At 31.1% G+C, this 20,498-nt stretch overlaps 2 protein-coding genes across 4 annotated transcripts; one reads left to right on the top strand and one right to left on the bottom strand.

Moving 5' to 3' along the window:
- Window positions 1–4,565: 4,565 nt before the first annotated feature.
- Window positions 4,566–9,093, top strand: LOC124935062 (phospholipase A(1) LCAT3-like). The gene is made up of 11 exons (XM_047475527.1): window positions 4,566–4,851; window positions 4,983–5,074; window positions 6,082–6,209; window positions 6,308–6,443; window positions 6,528–6,579; window positions 6,833–6,933; window positions 7,032–7,211; window positions 7,713–7,870; window positions 7,996–8,050; window positions 8,517–8,570; window positions 8,808–9,093. Exons 1-11 carry the CDS (start codon window positions 4,638–4,640, stop codon window positions 8,946–8,948), a joined length of 1,311 nt encoding a protein of 436 aa, XP_047331483.1. The 5' UTR covers window positions 4,566–4,637; the 3' UTR covers window positions 8,949–9,093.
- A 584-nt stretch (window positions 9,094–9,677) lies between these two features.
- On the bottom strand, window positions 9,678–18,748 carry LOC124919810 (beta-glucosidase 42). Of its 3 annotated transcripts, none has more exons than XM_047460152.1 (14): window positions 18,511–18,748; window positions 18,156–18,222; window positions 18,032–18,090; window positions 17,691–17,766; window positions 16,752–16,826; window positions 16,593–16,680; window positions 15,350–15,575; window positions 14,451–14,456; window positions 12,150–12,259; window positions 11,508–11,719; window positions 11,383–11,417; window positions 11,183–11,285; window positions 10,312–10,420; window positions 9,678–10,060 (listed from the first exon to the last, which is right to left on the bottom strand). In XM_047460152.1, exons 1-14 carry the CDS (start codon window positions 18,640–18,642, stop codon window positions 9,865–9,867), a joined length of 1,494 nt encoding a protein of 497 aa, XP_047316108.1. In that variant the 5' UTR covers window positions 18,643–18,748; the 3' UTR covers window positions 9,678–9,864. The 3 variants fall into 3 exon arrangements, with proteins under 3 accessions (XP_047316108.1, XP_047316107.1, XP_047316106.1); XM_047460151.1 differs by lacking the exon at window positions 14,451–14,456 and adding an exon at window positions 13,432–13,437; XM_047460150.1 differs by lacking the exon at window positions 14,451–14,456 and having other exon boundaries at window positions 12,150–12,265; window positions 18,511–18,747.
- Between the last annotated feature and the right edge of the window lie 1,750 nt (window positions 18,749–20,498).

Here is a 20,498-nt window from a genome sequence, read left to right as displayed (position 1 = left end):
ATTCAAGAGAAAGGTAAGACAAGTGATTTTCTAACAAAGTCTAATTGACAAAACATTTTTCTAAAATAGTACTAGGGTCGAGTCTACCATTAAATTTTTTTGTCAACGACCATGGGATACGAGCGGAAGGTAAGACATGGGGATCAGACCAATTGCGATGTATGCATTTCCCTTAAAGACGGGGCTTGTTTTGTCAGTGATGAATAAAAACGCGTACAATGTTCGAGTGACTAATGTGACTTTTTCCAAAGTTAATACAAAGTCGTGTTTGGTCTATTTAAGTGTCAAAATATGTCACTCCGTGCAAATTCAGAATGTGTATCTCAAAAGCGATCTCTTGGGAAAATTCAAAATGTGTATCTCGGATCAAAATTGATCTTAGGTGTCAATGAACATCGAACATCATAATCCTCGGTCTTTCGTAAGATAAATGAGGAATGAAAATTAAATATGATCGAAAGAAAAGAAGGTTAGATTAGCAAAATGAACTTTGAATAGATAAGTTGTGGTTGAGAGTCCACTAGTTTTCTTTGTTAAAAATTGAGAAGAAAAGGTGTAAAAACAAGTGAAAAATTTTATTATTAGTTCGATATTTGGTTGGTTGAATTATGTAATTAACTAAATTATTTAGTTAGTTTGACTCCAATTCTTTTTATTTTCTTCGGTTTCTTTTGGTGCAGTATGTTTGTGTATTTGTATTTGTTTGATCCATTGTGTTTTATTACTCTTTGATATGAAATAAAACTTTTTCTTAGAGTTTTTTTTATTGTTTGATTGTCATCTTTAATCATACCTAGGGTTTGTCTACTTTGATTATTGATTCTCCCACTTTTGACATTTTAATGAAATAGTTCAAACCGTTTTCTATTAAACAATAAATAAATTTTTTAAAGCTATAAACTATTATTTGCAGGTTGTAACTATAATTAAATTTTCAAAACAATCTATTCTTTGGAAAATAAAGAAAAATTAAATTATTTGTATTCAAATGTCAAATAAAAAAAATGTGTAAAAAATATTATAATTATATATAATTTGAAAATAAAAAATTGAAACCAGATGTTAGAAATTTAATTTAATGTATTCTAATTCCAATAAAATAATTGTTATTTCAATTGTGCAACCAAACCATGAAATTGAATTTGGGTTCAAATTTCACACTAGTCAACCATATAAATATTTTAACATGTCCTGCATTAATTGTGTAATAAGTTACACTATATTAATATGACGTACAAATGAATGAATCTAATTTGAATGGATCATGTATCTTAGGTTTCAACTACATCTTTCATGGGAATAGAGAATTAATTGCTTGTTGCATATGGAAAAAGTTATGATTTAATAATCATTCCTTCCATAAATTCATTCAATTATTATGTGGTAATATACAATTAACCTTTAAAATATTACATTGGAGCTACAAGCTTCTTGGAATAATATGATTGCCCATTAAGCCTGTTTTGTTTTTTTAACCTGTTTTGTTTTTTTTTCTTTTTAAAGTTGAAGTTGTATCAATAAGTTATCGCAAATAAGAATGATAAAACCAATATGGTTATTATTATTATTATTATTTTAAGTTTACCATCAATAAAAATTACACTTCATCACTCAACTTTGTAATTGACAATAAACTTTAGATGATTATATAGATTTCACACATGGGTAATCCCTTTCTTCCTTTTCTTGTTCATTATACTTCATCTCATTTTCTTCTCCAACACTAATAAAATGTAAATATGCAATGATTTTTTTTTAACAGATGATCAATTTATAAGGTTATAAGATAAAAAAAAATATATATATATATATATAGTCAGGGGCGGAGCCAAAATCTACCAGGCTAATTTTTTATTAAAAAAATCTATCCGGGCTAGTTTTATAGTTTGCTGTCACCAATGACTTTTAGCGACGAAAAATAACCAACAACGACGATAATTTACTGTCGTTATTGATAAAATACATACAAGTTGTTTAAGGTCTGTATATAGCAAAGAGAAAGAAGGTAAGCAACATAAACAAAAAGAATTGAACAAAATGAAATTAAAATCGGAATTGTTTGTGAAATAACTTTTGCTAGATGAGTCAAATTAACTCGGCCTTTATGTGGAAAAAAACAATGAAACTCGTTAGTTAAAGATGACGACCATAGTCACTTTCAAGAGTAATAAAGAAATTGGGAACAAAATCACATAATAAGCAATCGACCTAACTATAACTATGAAAGTTGAATTTCTCAAAATCCGAAACAACTCTAAATTGGGAAGAAAGAAGATCCACTTGAATATCTAATAGAAGCACATTGGTTAGGGATATGACCCTAAAGAAAAGAATAGAAATAATTTTTGGAACTTTTGTTTAGCTAGTTAGGAAAGGGACAAGTTTGATATAGATATATAGAATATAGGTATATATAAATGTATTAAAAAGATTACCTTTAGAATTAAGTGACTATAATACTACCAAAAGTGGCACTATTGGCTTATTGTTCAAAATGTATGTTGATTAATATTGAAATTGAATTATCTATTATTTAGAAAATTGAGAAAGAGATAAGGATTCTTTAGAATTTGTATAGTTGAAAGTTATTGAATTAATCAACCTAATATGTTACAAATTGCATAAATAATTTTTGTAGATGTGATTGGATATCATTGAAAAAACTACTAATTTATTTGGAGAAATATTAGTTTAAGAGTTTTGAGAGTAACAAAATTTAAGAATTTTTTTAATTGATATCACAAGATATTAATTATGTGATGGTTGAATGATCTACTTAAATTACAACATATTTAAGAAATAAAATAATTACCCAAAAACACTTTGGATGACTCTCACGATTCTAAATAAGACCAAAGTTTAAAAATAAAATAGAAAGAAAGTGAGTGACAAGCTCTCAAGTACATTGACTAAAATAATTCTTTTTGCTATATTCAGCTTGATTGTTGGGTTAGAAATTTTAATTTATTTATAACATAATGAAAAATTATTTTATACTCTAATTCGTTACATTATTTAATTTATTAATAAAAATATTAAAATAATATTTATTTATATTTTAAATAATTTATAATTACAAATATAATCATTCTCAAAATCACAAGCAAACCAAATTTATATATATTTATATTTGTGACATGTTCTTAAATCAAAAATATTTTAAAGTAAGAATTAACCTAAAACATTTATTATTATTTTTTAAGTAAAACTCTTTTATCATTTTTCATAATTCACGACAACTCTCTAATCCGAACGTGGAGACGTATTCCCACATGCGAGAAGAATTGGTTAATCTGTCAAAATTGAAACATCGCTTACGAGAAAATCACATTCATCATTGATTTTATGACGCTTTAATTGTCAATAGTGATTTCTCATTTATCAGTCGTTTTGTTTGTTCTTCATTGTTGTCCTTCATTCAGTTTGTTTTATTTTCGATTTTTTTTGAGCTCATGTAACTCATTTTTCCTTTTGTGTCTTTTTATTTAATAACGCTACATCGTCTTTCTAAAAAAACTATTATAATGAAATATTTATATAATCAATTTAATTGCTCACTAACAATCTTATAAAAGCTGGTTTGATTTTGGGTTATTTCAACCATTTTTATTTTTATTTTTATCAAATTACATGTTTTCTCAATCAAATTATTAATTTTATTAATTAAAATATTAATTTTATTTTTATAATATATTTCAAGATAAATAATCATAAACATAAAAGTTGATTATACAAAATGAGTTTATAAATATACATTAGTATAAGTATTAAATTTTAATATGAGCAAATAGAAATGTGAACGAGTCGAGAAGAGTACTATATCACTCGAACTCGAATCAATTTGTATTATATATACTTGAATTCGATTGAGTACCAAAATTTACAATCGAACTCGGCTCGATATCATTCAAAGTACTCGAATTCGACTCGTTAACCATTTGAGCTACTTGAGCTCGAGCTCAAACTCGAAAAATTAAAAAATTAAATTTTATTAATTAAAATTACATATTTTACTCAATCGATTTACTTCATCGTCTAGAATATAAAAGATTGAGCCTGCAAGCAAGATTGATTTGCTTATTTGATGGTAAAAAAGGAAATAAGAAAGAGGAGAGAATAGAAAAGAGATGAGTGAGAGGGAAGATGCGATATGTAAAAACGTTATATATATTAAAAATATAAATATTTATAATATTTATAAAACAAGTTACTTAATTAGAAATATAAAATTTGAGTTCAATTATAAGCGAATAAACCGAGTTCAAATTGAGTTTTGTCCGAGTTACTTACGAACAAGCTTAACTCGATATAAAGTAATTATTTTAGTAGAGCCATATATATATATATATATAATTTTATTTTTTGTATGGATAAAGTTTAGGTATTTTTGAATATAATTTGATTTTTAATTTATTTGTTTAGTTCCTAAAATAATGTAAAATTTGTGTTGTTTTAATATAAAAGATGCATTAATATTATTAATTTGAATTGGTGGAATGCCTCAAAGACTCAAAATGGTATAAACCAGCCAAAGAATGTGCTCTGGCTTGTATGGAGTATATTCTCTCTCTTTCCTACTCACAGTGAGAGGAACTCTGCAAATACTTTGAATTCTCCATTTCCAGAGGAAGAAGAAGATGTTCGGAAGCTGCTGCTGCTGCTGCTGTGATCACAACTCCGACCACATTTTCGCCGACCGGGACCCGGTCCTGCTGATTTCCGGAATGGGTGGTTGCATTCTCCAAGCCAGGACGAGTCCATTCGGGTTCAAATCCCGGGTTTGGATTCGTCTTCTTCTTGCTGACCTTGAGTTCAAGAGAAAACTCTGGTCCATTTACAATCCTAAGACGGGTATCTCTGTTTACCTTCGTTTGATTGCATGAAAAACAAATTCTTGTTCATATCACGTTAAACATGCATGTGTTCTGTAAACGAATTAAGTAGACATGAATTTGATAGTGTTTAATGGAAATGTTTTGTAGGTTATACAGAATCATTGGATGATAGTGTTGAAATCAGTGTTCCTGATGATGATTATGGACTTTATGCTATTGATATTTTAGATCCTTCTGCTGTAAGTTTGATTGTTCTGTTTTCATATCATGTTGTTCTTCATGTTCATATCTTTCTGTTGGAATTTTCTTATTCACTATTACTTTAAGAATCTGAATCCTTTTTTTTATGTTGAAGTGAATTAGGGTTCATTGTTGAGACTTTTATGACTATAAAGGTCAAAAACCAAAGTAGACTATATAATTATAAGCATTCATAAGCTTAGAAGGAAAGGTCTCACTCTTGCTCATTGATGTTGGACTTTGCGAAAACAATGACCATAGGTTTGGGACATTTGGCATTTGTTGTTGGTTATCCTCAATCATAAAGATTATTTCAGGAGAGTTGAACCTCATACCTTAGATTACTTAAGACTCTTACACTTGAGCTATCTTGGGTGGTTAGATCATCTATTTTATCATAAAATTTGGATAACTAAATCAATTGTTGTTGTATTCTTTGCAAAAGCAATGAGACAATTCGCCGTGTTTTTCTTAATTGCCCATTTGTTTGAGACATTTGGCATTTGTTAACGATTATCCTCGATCATAAAGGTAATTTCAATGGGAGTTGAACCTCATGCCTAAGGTTAATTAAGACTCTTACACTTGAGCTATCTGGGGTGGTTAGATCATCCATTTTATCATAAAATTTGGATAACTAAATCAATTGTTGTTTTATTCTTTGCAAAAGCAATGAGACAATTCGCCGTGTTTTTCTTAATTGCCCATTTGTTTGAGACATTTGGCATTTGTTATCGATTATCCTCGATCATAAAGGTAACTTCAATGAGAGTTGAACCTCATGCCTCAGGTTAATTAAGACTCTTACACTTGAGCTATATGGGGCTGATTAGAACATTAATCTTATCATGTCTGTGGAGAAGTTCAAGGATGCATAAGATTCTAAATCAATTGCTGTCATATTCTTGCTAAATTCCTCAATGGAATCACGATATATCAGTTTCAGATAATGTGTTACACCTACTATCTTACATTGATATTTTTTTTCTTATTATTTTTTTTTCAGTTTGTTAAATTGGTACATTTGAATGAGGTATATCAGTTTCATGATATGATTGATATGCTTGTTGGGTGTGGGTATAAGAAAGGCACCACATTGTTTGGTTATGGTTATGACTTCCGACAAAGCAACAGGTTATGGTCAAATCATTTTTATTCATTGTTGAAGCTGATTTAACACCAGCTCAACAACTTCTTACTATATATGTATATTGAAATTCATTTGTTGGCAGAGTGGAAACCACAATGGATGGCCTTAAGGAAAAATTAGAGATAGCTTATGAAGCTTCTGGTGGGAGAAAAGTGAATTTAATTACACATTCAATGGGTGGATTACTAGTGACATGTTTCCTTTCTCTGCATAAAGATGTATGAAACTGATTCCAGTTCACTTGAAATTATGTGAATAAATGGATTGCTATAAACTAATGGTGCAAGTGATTTTCTTGACAGGTATTTTCCAAGTATGTAAATAAATGGATTGCTATTGCTTGCCCTTTTCAAGGTGATGAATCTTGTTTCAAGGTTTAACCGAATTATATATTCTTTTTTGAAATGTTAAAGAGTTTGTATTTGTCGCGAAAGTGACCTATTTCTAGATGATAACCTTAAGGATGGATCCACAAAACCATTTCCAAACTGAAAAGCCAGAAATCAAGATATCTCAATTTTCCTTGATTATCTTGCGCGAATTAAATCCACATCATTGAAGATTCATTTGATTGTCTTACCTACTTGAGTATGGGATTGCATTGCAGGTGCACCTGGATGCATAAATGATTCTCTTTTAACTGGATTGCAGTTTGTTGAAGGGTTTGAAAGCTACTTTTTTGTGGGAAGATGGACTTTTCACCAATTGGTATCTTTTGTTTTTATCCTTAAACTGAAATATTAAATCTTTAACTTGTTTTATCTGCTCAAAGTTTATCTCAGAACATTGATTTTGTTTCTATGTAGCTAGTGGAATGCCCATCTATCTATGAGATGTTGCCAAATCCTGAATTCAACTGGAAAAAAACACCAGAAATTCAGGTATGGAGGCAACAAGACAATGATGGAGAAACCAACATATGTTTGGAAACCTATACTCCAGCTGGAAGTGTTTCATTGTTTGAAGAAGCATTAAGGAATAATGAGGTATTAATTATTAACAAATTTTATTTTTTTGGAGAAAATATTAACAAAAATAGTGTTACTTTTTTTTTAGCGGGGTTTATTTTCGGAGGTAGGTCCCTTTAAAAGTAGAGCGTTTTTAGTGAGAATCGAACTTAAAACTTTTGACTTCTTAGTAAGACCCTTACCACTTGAACTAAATAGTGAGTTTTCTTATAATCTCGGTCAGTTTTATGATGTAAATTGGTAGGGTCAAGACAATATTGTGAATGGAATAGATGCTATGATGGTAAATAGGAAAATATTTGAATTGAAAGTTACCAAATTAGGATCATTTACAAATCTTCGATTAGGAACTAAATCAATTAGAAGTATAATTGAAACTTTTGTTCATCTTATCTTGTAGCTTTGTATATTAAGTATAATTAGGACTATAGTGTAATTGATTTTCATATCAATCACATCTCGTTTAATATTTAAACAGCTTTACCAAATCTGATTAAAAGCCGCCTAATTTTATTGCAGTTAAGCTACGATGGTAAAACAATTGCTCTACCATTTAATCTTGCTATTCTCAAATGGGCTACTAAAACCCGCAATATTCTCAATAAAGCTGAATTACCTACAGAGGTCTCATTCTACAATATTTTTGGGATATCGTACGACTCGCCTCTTGATGTCTGGTATGAGATTGGAAATCTATAGAGAAAATATTCTTTGAATCTAGCAAGTTAAACATTTTTTGTTGAACATGTTGATTGATTCTTAGGATGTTAAGTGTTAACCATCATCATGTATTTGAATGCAGCTATGGTTCAGAAACTTCTCCAATTGAAGATTTGTCTGAAGTATGTCACACAATGGTAATCACCCTCTTTATGCATGTTTTGTACATGTATTTTAAAACATGAGAAAATTTAAATTAAATGACCCTGATGTCACATGATTTTATTGTCAAATTCTGCCCTTCTATTGATTTAATTACCTTTGTTTTTCTTGTAAATCAGTGATTTTTTATCAACATTTTACAATTTACTCAAGTAATCACTTTTACTATAATGTTGGAATATGCTGATAATGTAACTCAAATAATCCACTTTTTTTTATCAAATAAGATTCTTTCCAAAAATTGAAATTATTTCGTAAAAAAACCCTACATCAAACAAGTCACAAAAAATAAATGATGAAACATCATCCCCACATATCCATGTCTAAAATACATGGTGGATTGCAATTTGTGCTAATTTTCTGTCAAGAATCATGTTTATGCATATAATCAATTTTATTGTTTATTGTTCTAATTGCATATAACACATTTGTCAAATCCAGCCCCAGTATACTTATGTGGACGGAGATGGAACTGTTCCTGCTGAATCGGCAAAGGTTCTATTTTTTTTTTATATACTTTTCTTATTCTCTAGAGTAGTTAGTGAAAAAGTTAACTCTAAATGATCAAAGAAATGCATAACAATTACACTATACTAATCAAAGCACTACCCAAGCCCTAAAAGGTATCAATGAAAAGTATACTCCATTAGCCTAATACTAAGATTTTGTGATTTTCCGATATGAGATATCATAGGAAATTAGATACTTTTTTTGTTTATGTTTATTTTACAGGCAGACGGATATGCAGCAGTGGAGAGAGTGGGAATTGCTGCCACTCATCGGTCACTGTTATGCAACAAAAAGGTTTTCCAACATATCAAGAGGTGGTTAGGGATTCACCACAAGAAAACTTCTAGGGTTTTGGATTTATGAATGAAAATTACACAAAATTAATTTAATTATATACTGATATGTAAAGAGTATACACCAACTGCAGTTGGGTCCTTTCCCAGCTCTTTTGTCCTATACACATTGGTTCCATTACTAAATTTGAGAAGGGTTTCTTTGTTTCTGTAAATTCAATTCAAGTATGAATGAGACAATGGTGGTGAAGAATGAAAATCGATAGAGATTATCCAAAACATGGGAATCATTTGACAATTTGGAGATTTTCTTTTGAAAGAAAAACAAAAACAAAGCTGGAAAAAGAACAGGATATGGTCACAGTTTGGTTCCTAACAGACCAAAGAGGGTTCGAGGTAATCATGGTGGGAGTCTTCTAATATTGCAAAAAATAACTTCCAACAAAACTGTGGAGTTATGGGGAATTTAAATGAGCACCAGTATCTTCTTGACTTAGATGGTTTAGTGGGAAAATTGATAGCTTGTATAGAAGTAACATGATATGTGATGATCTACATTAAGATAAATATTTAGATATTGCCTCAGAGATTGAACTAAAAGATTTACTATTATTGTGAGATCTCATTGAAAGCACATGATTGAAGTTTAGGGGTACCTGACAAATTGTTCGTGCCCAATGACAATAGAGAACCTTATGTAGGTAAAGATTCTCAACTAGTGAGGCATTTTGCGATACAATCTCTCCTTATGTGTTCAGTTGGAAGAAATCTGCATCAATACCATCATGAACTGAAAATATAGAGGAAATGAAAAGAGGTACTCAATTGATATATGAGAGTTGTAAAATTATTCAACTGATCTGGGTGGTAAAGTAGCAATAATATCATCATTCATTCATAAGATCTCGCTATTATTATTATTAGTCTGGGGAGTTTCTGTGATGAGAGAACCATATTACATTTATTCAAGACCACATATTTCTTTACTACTCTTCTTTTCCATTTTTGAGCTGTTCCCCTTTCAAGAATCTCAACCACCAATAAGCTGAAGATTTCATGTGACGATTCAGCCTGTTTTTGTAGTCAATATAAATCAACCCAAAACGCTTGGTGTAGCCATTACCCCACTCAAAATTGTCCACTAATGACCACGCAAAGTACCCCTTCACATTTGCCCCATCTCTGCTCAACAAATGATTAAGTTATTCTATGTAGATTTAACTCTACTAACCGTAATAAGAGGAGTATATATATAGAACTAGAAGGAATTATATATGTAAGAAAAAGACAGATTTTCCCCATTTGAAAAATGAACATTTTAACCACCACCCTTTCAACTTGTAAAAGTGGGTCAAATCCCAAAAAAGTTATCTTTTTGGCTAACTCCTATAAAATTAAGAATTTTAAACATGCATGTTAAGATCATAGCTTACTTAATTGCTAGAGCAACGGAAGTGAGATAGCCCTTGTAATACTCAACTCTCATCTTGTCATCTAGCATATCGTTAAGAGACGCATCACTGTTGTCTTCATCATCCATTCCTTCACCATATCAACCACAATGATTAGGTTAAATACGAAACAAATGTTACAAATCACTTCTTTTCCATTCAAAAATAGTATGGACAAGGGTAAAAGCTTTTATGATGAATCAGAAGCATACAATTCTCAAACCGTTACAGTTTGATTTCTTTGTAAGTCCCAGATACAGTAGATAAAGAGGGACCTAAATAAAAGAACATATATCAACTTTATGTGAATGCAAAATTCCTTCTTTGATGCCTTGAAACTAAAAGCATGTCAAAAACATGGAAGATCACTCTTTATACAATGCCTACCCCTTTCCAATATTTTCTATACCATAGTCAATAATCAATTTCTCCTTTTAACTTTCCTAAATTTGAAATCAGAAACTCAAGATTGATGGGGAAATGCACAGATCCATGAGATTTTACTTTTGAGCAGTAATAATCTAAGGCTTTGCTTAATCTCGGGTTATTTTAATAACCAAGTGGTTATTTTCAAATAACCTTTTTTGATGCAGGTTATTTGGGTAAAATAACTTGAAGGGTATAACTAAAGGATGGAAAACAAATAGATAGAGAAGGGTATTTGATTGATGATTTGACTAATGTGATTGATTAGCATAGATTGTTGATTGGATAGTGGGTTATTTGGAATTAATCTCAAATAACCCACACCATAGAAGGCCTAAGCATTAAATATAACTGGAACTTAAATCTATTAAGCATTCATGAAAGCAAATAGTTTCACTTTATTTTTGCCCTTTTTCAGGAGTTATACCATTCTCAGTAACATATATCTGGGGATTGTTGTATCGTTCGGCTATGTAATTGAGCACTTTACGAATACCCCAAGGTACCACATAAAGCCATGGTGATGCTGCCTACAAGGTAGAAAAGTTATGTAAAACATAAATCATTGAAACTTCTGAAAGAAAGCTAATAATGAAAGAAGCTGAAATAAGAATGGTTAATAAATACCTTCTGGCCAATAACTTCCCCACTTTCCCACTCAGCTGAGATCAAAAGAAAATATATAAAAAAGAAGAGAAATTATAATGGTATTTAAATGCCTGGAAAATTTTGTCAAGATTTTCATAACTAACCTATTCTCTCCATCTGTTGTTCCTCATAATTTGGATTCTCAGAGGTAGCTGTTGAATGTGCAATAAATCTTGAGGTGTAGTGATTAAGACCAACAAAGTCCACTGTCATCCTAAGAAGCTCTTTCTCTTTCTCTGAGAACGTTGGAAGCCTATCTCCAAGCTGGTCACGCATAGATTTAGGATAGTCTCCATGAAAAATTGGGTCCAGAAACCTAAGTTAATATGACAAAGCCACCCTCACGTGTTAACACTACTGATTGAAGATAAATTCAGTGGAGGTTACAGATAGCTATATTATAAGTTCACCAAGGAATGAAATAAGTCCCGTGATAATATGTTTATAGTTCAACAAATAGTGAGCAAAAATTTTACAAGACCGAATGAGCATTACAATATTGAGGATCATTTGGATCATATCATTTTTAACATTGCAATCCCTAAAGTACCTTTATCTACTTTTACCATTTCATTAATATTTTGTTTTTTCAATTTTGTTAACCCCAATCCGAATCAGCATCATTACATCTTTTCTTTCAAGAGCATTTTAGTAAACAAACTTTATGAGCTTCTTCCTTAAAATTCACGCCAATATTGATTGAAGTATCCTATAAAATAGGAAGGAAGGAGTTAGGATAGAAATACCATCCAAGATGAAAGTCAAGACGTCTCTGTGCAGCAATTTTATCCTCCATACTGTCTGATAGAGGCTCTGCCCATTCACAATCAACCGCCAAACCTATATGGCCTCCTTGTGTTCCCTATGGTGTAACACATATTATTTGAATAATTAAGTAAGATAGAATAATTAACTATGATAGAATAATTAACTAAGATAACGAGGAAAATTTGACAAAGTAATATGAAAAAACAGAAAAAGAGAATTCAGATCTTATGGCATGAATTTGATAAAACTGTGGAAACTACTAAACATACAATGAAACAAATAAAGTCTATAAGGAGCATGTTTGTTACAGAATCAATCAAAATATATTATTATTTGACTTTTCTGTAAGTATATTATTTCCATATTTATAAATGGAGTGAACTGTGTATACATAGTAGGTAGCATATACATTGTAATTTACAACAATAACAATAGAAATAAATCTTATCTTATCATCTTTGTTTGAACTTTCGTTTGAGGAAAACAACATGGTATTAGAGCTTTGTTTCTAACTCTCACATTTTTTTTATCAACATTTCACCTTTTCTTCAAACAATCCATCCTGTCTCAAACTCAAGTTTTTTTTTAAAAGGGTCAACTTTTCATTGAAATAAAAAACGCAAAATGCGTTTAGTTAATTACAGATGGAAGGGAGGAGAGAAACAAAAACAAAAACAAAAGAACAGAAGGAGAAGAATAAGACTAAATGCCAATAAGATCAAAAAAATTTCAACCCGTACAAAATCCCCTTTTACGAATAGAACCAAATGCGTGGAGCATAAAGCCTTTAATTCTTTCAGCTCCAAAACTTTACTCTTGAAATGTTCTTCTATTCCTTTCTTTCCAAATTGTCCACCACATTATGAGGGGTATATGCTTCCAATCATCACTGATGTTTGTCTCAAACTCAAGTTGATTCAATTGAGACAATGAGTTGATTCAATTGAGACTTAAGTCTAATACTAGAAGTTCACTGGATCTAACTCTGTAATGGTTGAACTACATCCATGGAAATGGGAAGGAAGAATTTCTAATGAAGGAAAGTGTTGCATCCGTAACAACTGACCCCTTGTTTAAACCTGGAACATCGAGAATCATTTGTTATGTCTTGGCTATTTAATTCCATGAAGTCCAGCGAAAATTTCCTGAACGAAGGGAAACTGAGACGAGGTAAATGAGACATATTTCCAACTCGATAACTCTTCAGAACTTTTTGAAGTTGAAAAAACTCTACACACATAAACAAGGCGAGATGTCTACCTTCACCTACTACACAAAACTCATTCGGCTATGGTAACAGCTTGATTTGTTTGAAATAACTAATGCCAAAGATGGTGAGGCTTACCAGAAAATCACTGAATTGTCCAAGTTTTTGTTTGATCTGAATCTTATATTTGATGTCTCTCGTTCGAGAATTCTAAGAAAAAAAAAGTTCCTCAACGTTCGGGAAGCTTTTATCAAAACATGACATGAAAGTTGATTGAAAGTGGTGCTCACCACCACAACTGAACCAGTAACACTCGGCTCACTTGTAAAACTCAATCTTTGTGTGACCATTTCCAAAAACTAGGTCATAAATGTAGCTAATTGGAACCCTGTTCCGAGCCTCATCATTTGTTGCCTCCGCCTTCGAAGGCTCTGCTCCGTCTCTCTAGAACCAGATCCATGCAATAAAGGAAAACTAAATGTCTCTTAATAATTGATCATGTATGATGGAGTGAAGACTTTGGCTACAATTAGAGCCTTTAGTCTTTTCACCGTTGTCTTCTTTATGTCTTACTTTGAATATCCACTTGCACCTGATTGCGCTTTTTTCTTTTGGTAACTCGCATATAGACCAGACCAGTGTCGTTTCCCTTAGTATATGACCTAGTTTTCAGCCATGGCCACACCAAAGTCGACTCTTGCAAGTGTTTACTCGGCTGCGGTTAACGCCGCCATTGAATCGCGGCTGAATGTGATTAGTCGCAAATGTTGGTGTTCAATTGCAGTGGTAGTGAGCATCAATTAGCTGTTTTTGACTTAGAATTCGAGCCATAAAATATTGGATTCAGGTCAAACAAAAATTTGTACCATCCGCGTTGTTAAGTGATTTTCCTATATGTCTCAACATCTTTGACATTGGTCCAGATTGCTATTTCAAACGAATCAATCTGTTTCCATAGAAGAGTGAGTTTTGTGTAGTAAAAAATGGTAGACATCTCGTTATATTTCAGATCGTGTAGAATTTTCTCAACTTAAAAAAATTGAGAAGAGTTATCTAGTTGAAAATACGGCTCCTTCATCTCGTCTTAAATTCCCTTTGTTGTTTGATGGAATAGGTAATTCTCGCCAATGAAGGAATTCATGGAATTAAGTAGCCATGTCATAACCAAGTGATTTTCGATGTTCCAGATTCTGGATTACCTTTATTGCTTGAATGAGGGTTCGGTTGTTGCAAGTGCAATAGTTTCCTCTGTTAGGATTCTTCCTGCCCCTCTCCACTAATGAATGTTCGGATCGAGTTCAACCATTGCAGATAGTTATATTTTGTCTCAGTTGAATAGCTTGAGTTTGAGACATGGTGGGTTGTTTGGAGAAAAGAAAGTGAAAAGATGATAAGGAAGAGGGAGGATGATAAAGAAAAAAGATTATGTGAAGTTAGAGGTTAAGCTTTGATACCATGTAGTTTGCCTAAAACGAAGAACAAGAAGAAGATTCAAGCAAAGAAGATTTATTTGCTTGTTATTGTTGTGTAGTAACAATGTACACTACTAACTACTATGTATACATAATTTTTCTTTAATTAATAAGCTTGCACGCACGATCCCAACTTCAAGTTAGGGGCGTTCTTAGTGAGAATCGAATTTGAGATCTTTAGTCTCTTAGACAAAACTCTTTGCACTTGAATAACCCTATTGAGTTTATGCATACATAATTCTATAACAGATACAATCCTTTTAGACTTTATTTGTTTTCTTTTATCCTTAGAAAGAAAAAGAAATAAGTCCTCTTACTTGACCTCAATGATCAAATAGAATCTTTATCCTATGAAAGTATAAAACAGATACCAGGACTATGAAAATTATATCAAAAGAGTCTGGTAAATTTGACATTTTCTTGAGTTGAAGATTCCATCTAAACTTGGGACAGAAGAAATGATCCTCTGATATATCTTTACAAAAAAAATAAAAAGAACCTGATATTTTTCTCTGTAAATGTTAACAGCTGCAGCATGGGCCAAAAGCTGGTTGTGGGCAACCAAATATGGTTCTGTTGTTGCATTTTTAGACTGTCCAGGAGCAAATATTCCAATACAGTACCCATTTATTGCAGTTTGGAGAGGCTCATTAAGGGTCATCCAATGTTTCACTCTATCACCAAATCTGGAAAAGCAAGTTTCTGCATAGATGGAAAAGTATTTTCTGGATGTTTACAGAAATAGAATTGTAGGTCAGCATTGGAATAACCTTTTTAATGGAGGAAATACAGATAGTTTTATGTGGTGGAAACCCTAGATCATAATCATGAACACTAATGCAATGTAAAAATGCAAAGAGAAGCTTATTGATGTGAGAATCATATTACAATGGGCATTGTTGCCTATATTTTTAGACTACATATAGATAACAATCATTAAATATAAATTTAATAAAATCTCAATCAAGCTAGTCAAAACCCACGACATTGTGAATATAACTCCAATTCTAATCAAGTTTTCTAATCAATATGTACCTATATGAATGATTCATATTGTACAAAACGGGATCAATATAAATACAAAGAAAAATTGAAGATACATAAATGAAAGGATAGAAATTCTTTATGCTTTTTTATGAACTTGCATAAAAGGCTCATTTTACTTAATTTGTGTTAGGTTGGCCTTTGCAAAAATGTGGATTAATGAAATGGTTTCATCCTTTCAAAAACAAATATTATGTGTTAGCTTCGTTTTTGCTTCTCTACTTTTATTACTTCTTGTCGTCATTTATTGGGTAACTCTGTTATGTTCTTAAATAGTTTCTGCACAGTTTTTGCATCTCCTTAATTTCAATCAATCATTGACTAAAATATTTGTTTCAGTCTAAAGTGCATATAAAGATATTAACGGGGTTAATAAAAAAATGGTGACAATAAGTAATTTAAGCCATTTTTAAGTTTGTGAAGCAAAACAAGTTTTTTTATGCAAGTTCAGGAAGCAAAATGAGCATCTTTCTTAAATGAAATACATATTTCCAAGAGGCATTAAAGAAGGGAGGCTTGGAGAGAAAGGCCTCCCTGGAAGCATGATAGCACAATATTCTACTGACAGAATTGATACATGATTTTTGTTATTCACCTAGGATTAGCTAATATCTGATGAAATCAATTAATATGCCACTTGTTTTCCCAAAAACAACTAACAATAAATCACCAGCATATTTTAACAAGTAGGAACTTACATGACTCTCTCATCCAGCCACCCTCCGATTGACTGATCAAGATTTAAAGGAAGATCCCAGTGGTATAATGTCACAAAAGGTTGAATGCCTGCAAAAGCATAACATCTTATTACATCCAACTGTTTGTGGCGGAAGCAAATAAAATAAGAAACTACTTACTTTTTTCTAGAAGAGCATTAATGAGATCGTTGTAATAAGCGATCCCTTCTTCATTCACATTTGTACCTAAGCCATCTGCAGACAGAGTAATTCAAGACAATCAATCTACTTGTTTATCAAGTCGTAATAACACGTACAAGGTAATAAAACTACATGGTATAAGATGAATCATGTCTTCATTTTAATGGGAAAAAAGTGAAGATGAATATTTGACATGGTATATGATGTTCTGTGTCATTGTTTCTTTTATGAGGGAAGATGAAATTTGACATGTTTTGTGTCATTGTTGGGTTGTGTTGTGTTGTCCTGTCCTTCCAATCATGACGTGTATTATTGAGCTTTTTTGACATGTTTTATGCTAGGGTAAAAAACCATAAGATTACAAAACTGAGTTTTCCATGTAAATTACAAGACACATTCTTCAACAATAGGGTAGATAAACATATGTGGTTTTCAATTAAAAAAACGAGAAGAAGAATTGACTTAGCTTTGTATTCAATTGTTATTATTATTTAATAACCAAGTTTCTGCTAATAACCAAGAAATCAATCAATTATCTTCAAATTGAATGACTAGTCAATTAGTAGTAAGAAGCTTTTCACCATTGTATAGTAGTAGTAAGATCGTTGATTGGATAGTTAAGTTATTTGGAAATAATCTCAAACAATCCACATCAAACAAGCTCTTAGAATGATGGAAATGCAAATTAAGAAATTCACTCATTCCAGGGTGGTTAAAGAGAAAGAAAGATGGAAAAGAAAATAAACAAGACAGAAAATAGAGAAGATTGTTGGGTTAATTCTATGTTGAGATATTAAGTTATGGAAAGGCCTTGATGCAACAAAGATAACAGTGGGGTTTAAACAACCAGATGCAGATTGCATGAGAGAAGGTAATAATTCAGTGTTGTCGTCCTTGTATATCACAAAAAAATATTACCAGGAAATATGCGAGACCATGATATTGAAAAACGATATGCACCAAATCCCATCTTAGCTATGAGATCAACATCTTCCTGCAGTATAGGGAAAGAAGGACAAGCTCAACAAATGAAACAAACTTTGGGAATTACTATTCTTGCAAAAGTCACCAAAGCATTCAGATTCAACAACATCAATTGATTAATGTTCCAAGTCTCATATCAGCAGCAATGTCACAAGAAATTAAAAAGATATAAAGAAATCTCCTAAAACATGTACAGAATTGAAATTTAGTTTACTGCATTTCAGGTGTGATTACTTTCATCAAAAAATCAAACTACATAAACATATTTTGTCAACCTGAAATCGATGATATTGATCAACTGCAACATTTCCATTACTTCCATCAATAATGTTTCCTGATGGAGCAAAGAAATTAGTATCTTTGGGGTGCATTAATCAGCAGAAACTTACTTACTACTACCTTTAACATTGCAAAAGCTATCCCAGATGCTAGGACCTCTTCCACCCTCATTCCAGGCCCCTTCAACCTAAAATAAAGGAAGAAAAGAGACAGATTCAATATCTTTCTCGTTTCACATAATCAACAAAGTTTGATCCGCAAATAATACACAAGTAAAATCTCACCACTCAGTCAAATTTTTATAACTCAATCCAAATACTTCCATTTTATCCTAATCCCATTTAGAAAAAGCCTCAAGTCTTATACACTATAAACCCTACATTTTTGTTATTCCACCATCCGCCGTCCAAATAAGATGGATTTGGCGTTTGAATCAATTTAGATGGAAATAGAAATCGAGTTTGATAATAGAGACCTGGTAAGCAGAAGTGGCAGTGCCGAAGACGAAGTCGGAAGGGAAGTCTGGGAGAGAGACGTCTTTCTTAGGGACGATCGATCTCCACTCTTCTTCAACATATTTCAATCTCTGAGTATTAGATTTAGCCATTGCTAATTTGACGGAAATCAATCAGTGTCTCAGTGAGAAGAAGATCCGTTTTCCCTGTGAAGAAAGCTTGATTTGATTTTGATCTGCCAGCATAGCCTAGTTCTATTGGGTCCTCCTACTACACACTGAAATTGACCATTTGTCTGTTATTTTATTCTTCAATGGAATAGTTGTTGGAGAAGTTTATGCCTTGTTTGGAAAATACCCCCAATATGGCCATATATCAAACATATTCAATTTGAGTAAATATGCTAAAATATAACTCAATCTAATTAAAAATAATTTTAATAATTTGTTGGAATCATATTTATTTATTAAGAGAAATGATTATGAGATGAAATTTGGGTGAAATAATGATTTGGCGTAATATAATTGTTTGAAAAAATTCAATAATTTCTTTATTTTTTTTATTTACTCACACTTTTTATTTTTTTCAAATCAATTAGGTGATGTCACGTCATTCTCTCTTATTTTTCACAAAATTCTCTCGTTATCCTTCCTCATTTATTAATTTTATAAAGTTGGAGAGTAGTATTATCAAACTAAGACTCTTAGGGTCAATTGAGATTTTGAGCATCTCTTTTAAATTTCGTGTTAATTATTATTAAAATATACCAAACGAGGTTTTGTCTTAACGGGGTTTGTCAACATATTATCTACTTAATATTTATAAAATAAATTACTGATGTGAATTTAAGGTTTTGGGTAATAAACCATTAATTCATTTAAATTTTGTTGGTTAAATTAGTGATATTAATATTTATTTATTTATAAATATTAAATAGATAATAGGTTAAAAACGATCTCGTTTTAAATAATATTAAAATAAAGAGCTCAAAGGATGAGGTTTAAAAAAAATCCAATTGTTTCAAATTTTACAATTTCCCCTATGTTCAATATAAATGTTTGGTTAATAGAGAAAAAATATAAAAGGTGCAACTTTCAAATGTCTCAATACCTCCCACTTACAAATTATTTGTGCATTATCATGAAAAAAAATTAAGTCAAAGATTGGAAATATCTTGAATGGATTTTTGTAATCTTATAATTTAATTAATTTAAATTTAATTTAATTAAAATTATAAGATTTTAAATTTACAATTTTAAAATTTTATTTATGATTTTATCTTCTTTTTTTTAATATATTTCTATACTTTATAGATATAAATTGTATTTATATTTATAAATTAAAATAAGTTATTACTTATTTTAAAAAATATATATAATTGAATTTGTAAATATTAATATGTTTTAATATTATTTCATTTTTTTAATTAATTTTATATTTAATTATATATACAAATAATAATAATATATATAGTTATTATTTTTACTTGAGAATGAATAAAATAATTTAAATTAGAAAGTCAAAGATTTATTAGTTTTATGAAAAGATTGACTAGATTTACGATAAAATTTATTTCACCACATATTTAATTTCTAGTTCGTCTAATTATTCTTGTGTAATTTATATCATAGTCACGAGTCTCAAATACTTATCTAATCCACTTATACAACTTAGCTCCCGGCGCTTCTATTGGCATAACAACCGGTACACCATAGGTTGGCCCATCCCAGTCCTCTCGTACTAGGGTTGGTTCCTCGCAGTTCTCCTTTTAACACCAACGGTAGATAGAAACCGAACTGTCTCACGACGTTCTAAACCCAACTCACGTACCACTTGAATCGGCGAACAACCGAACCCTTGGGACGACCTTCTTCAACCCCAGGATGTGATGAGTCGACATCGAGGTGCCATACTTTAAGTTCAATTGGATAAGATTTATTTCATCACATATTTAATTTTTATTTCGTCTAGTTATTCTTATCTAATCTATATCATAGTCACGAGTCTC

The sequence above is a fragment of the Impatiens glandulifera genome, chromosome 1, assembly GCF_907164915.1.
Source record: "Impatiens glandulifera chromosome 1, dImpGla2.1, whole genome shotgun sequence".
In the NCBI taxonomy this organism is placed as follows: Eukaryota; Viridiplantae; Streptophyta; class Magnoliopsida; order Ericales; family Balsaminaceae; genus Impatiens; species Impatiens glandulifera.
The sequence above is the reverse complement of the archived record's forward strand: the minus strand, read 5'-3'. Positions and strand labels throughout refer to the sequence as shown.

Bases quoted from the DNA above. Each gene is read 5' to 3' on its own strand.
- LOC124935062 (XM_047475527.1), top strand. From the start codon at position 4,638: ATGTTCGGAAGCTGCTGCTGCTGCTGCTGTGATCACAACTCCGACCAC. The intron at 4,852-4,982 runs GTATCTCTGTTT...AATGTTTTGTAG, and splicing joins CATTTACAATCCTAAGACGG to GTTATACAGAATCATTGGAT. The intron at 7,212-7,712 runs GTATTAATTATT...ATTTTATTGCAG, and splicing joins AAGCATTAAGGAATAATGAG to TTAAGCTACGATGGTAAAAC.
- LOC124919810 (XM_047460152.1), bottom strand. From the start codon at position 18,642: ATGGCTAAATCTAATACTCAGAGATTGAAATATGTTGAAGAAGAGTGG. The intron at 16,681-16,751 runs GTAAGTAGTTTC...ATGCTTTTGCAG, and splicing joins TAATGCTCTTCTAGAAAAAA to GCATTCAACCTTTTGTGACA. The intron at 11,286-11,382 runs GTATTTATTAAC...TCTACCTTGTAG, and splicing joins GGGAAGTTATTGGCCAGAAG to GCAGCATCACCATGGCTTTA.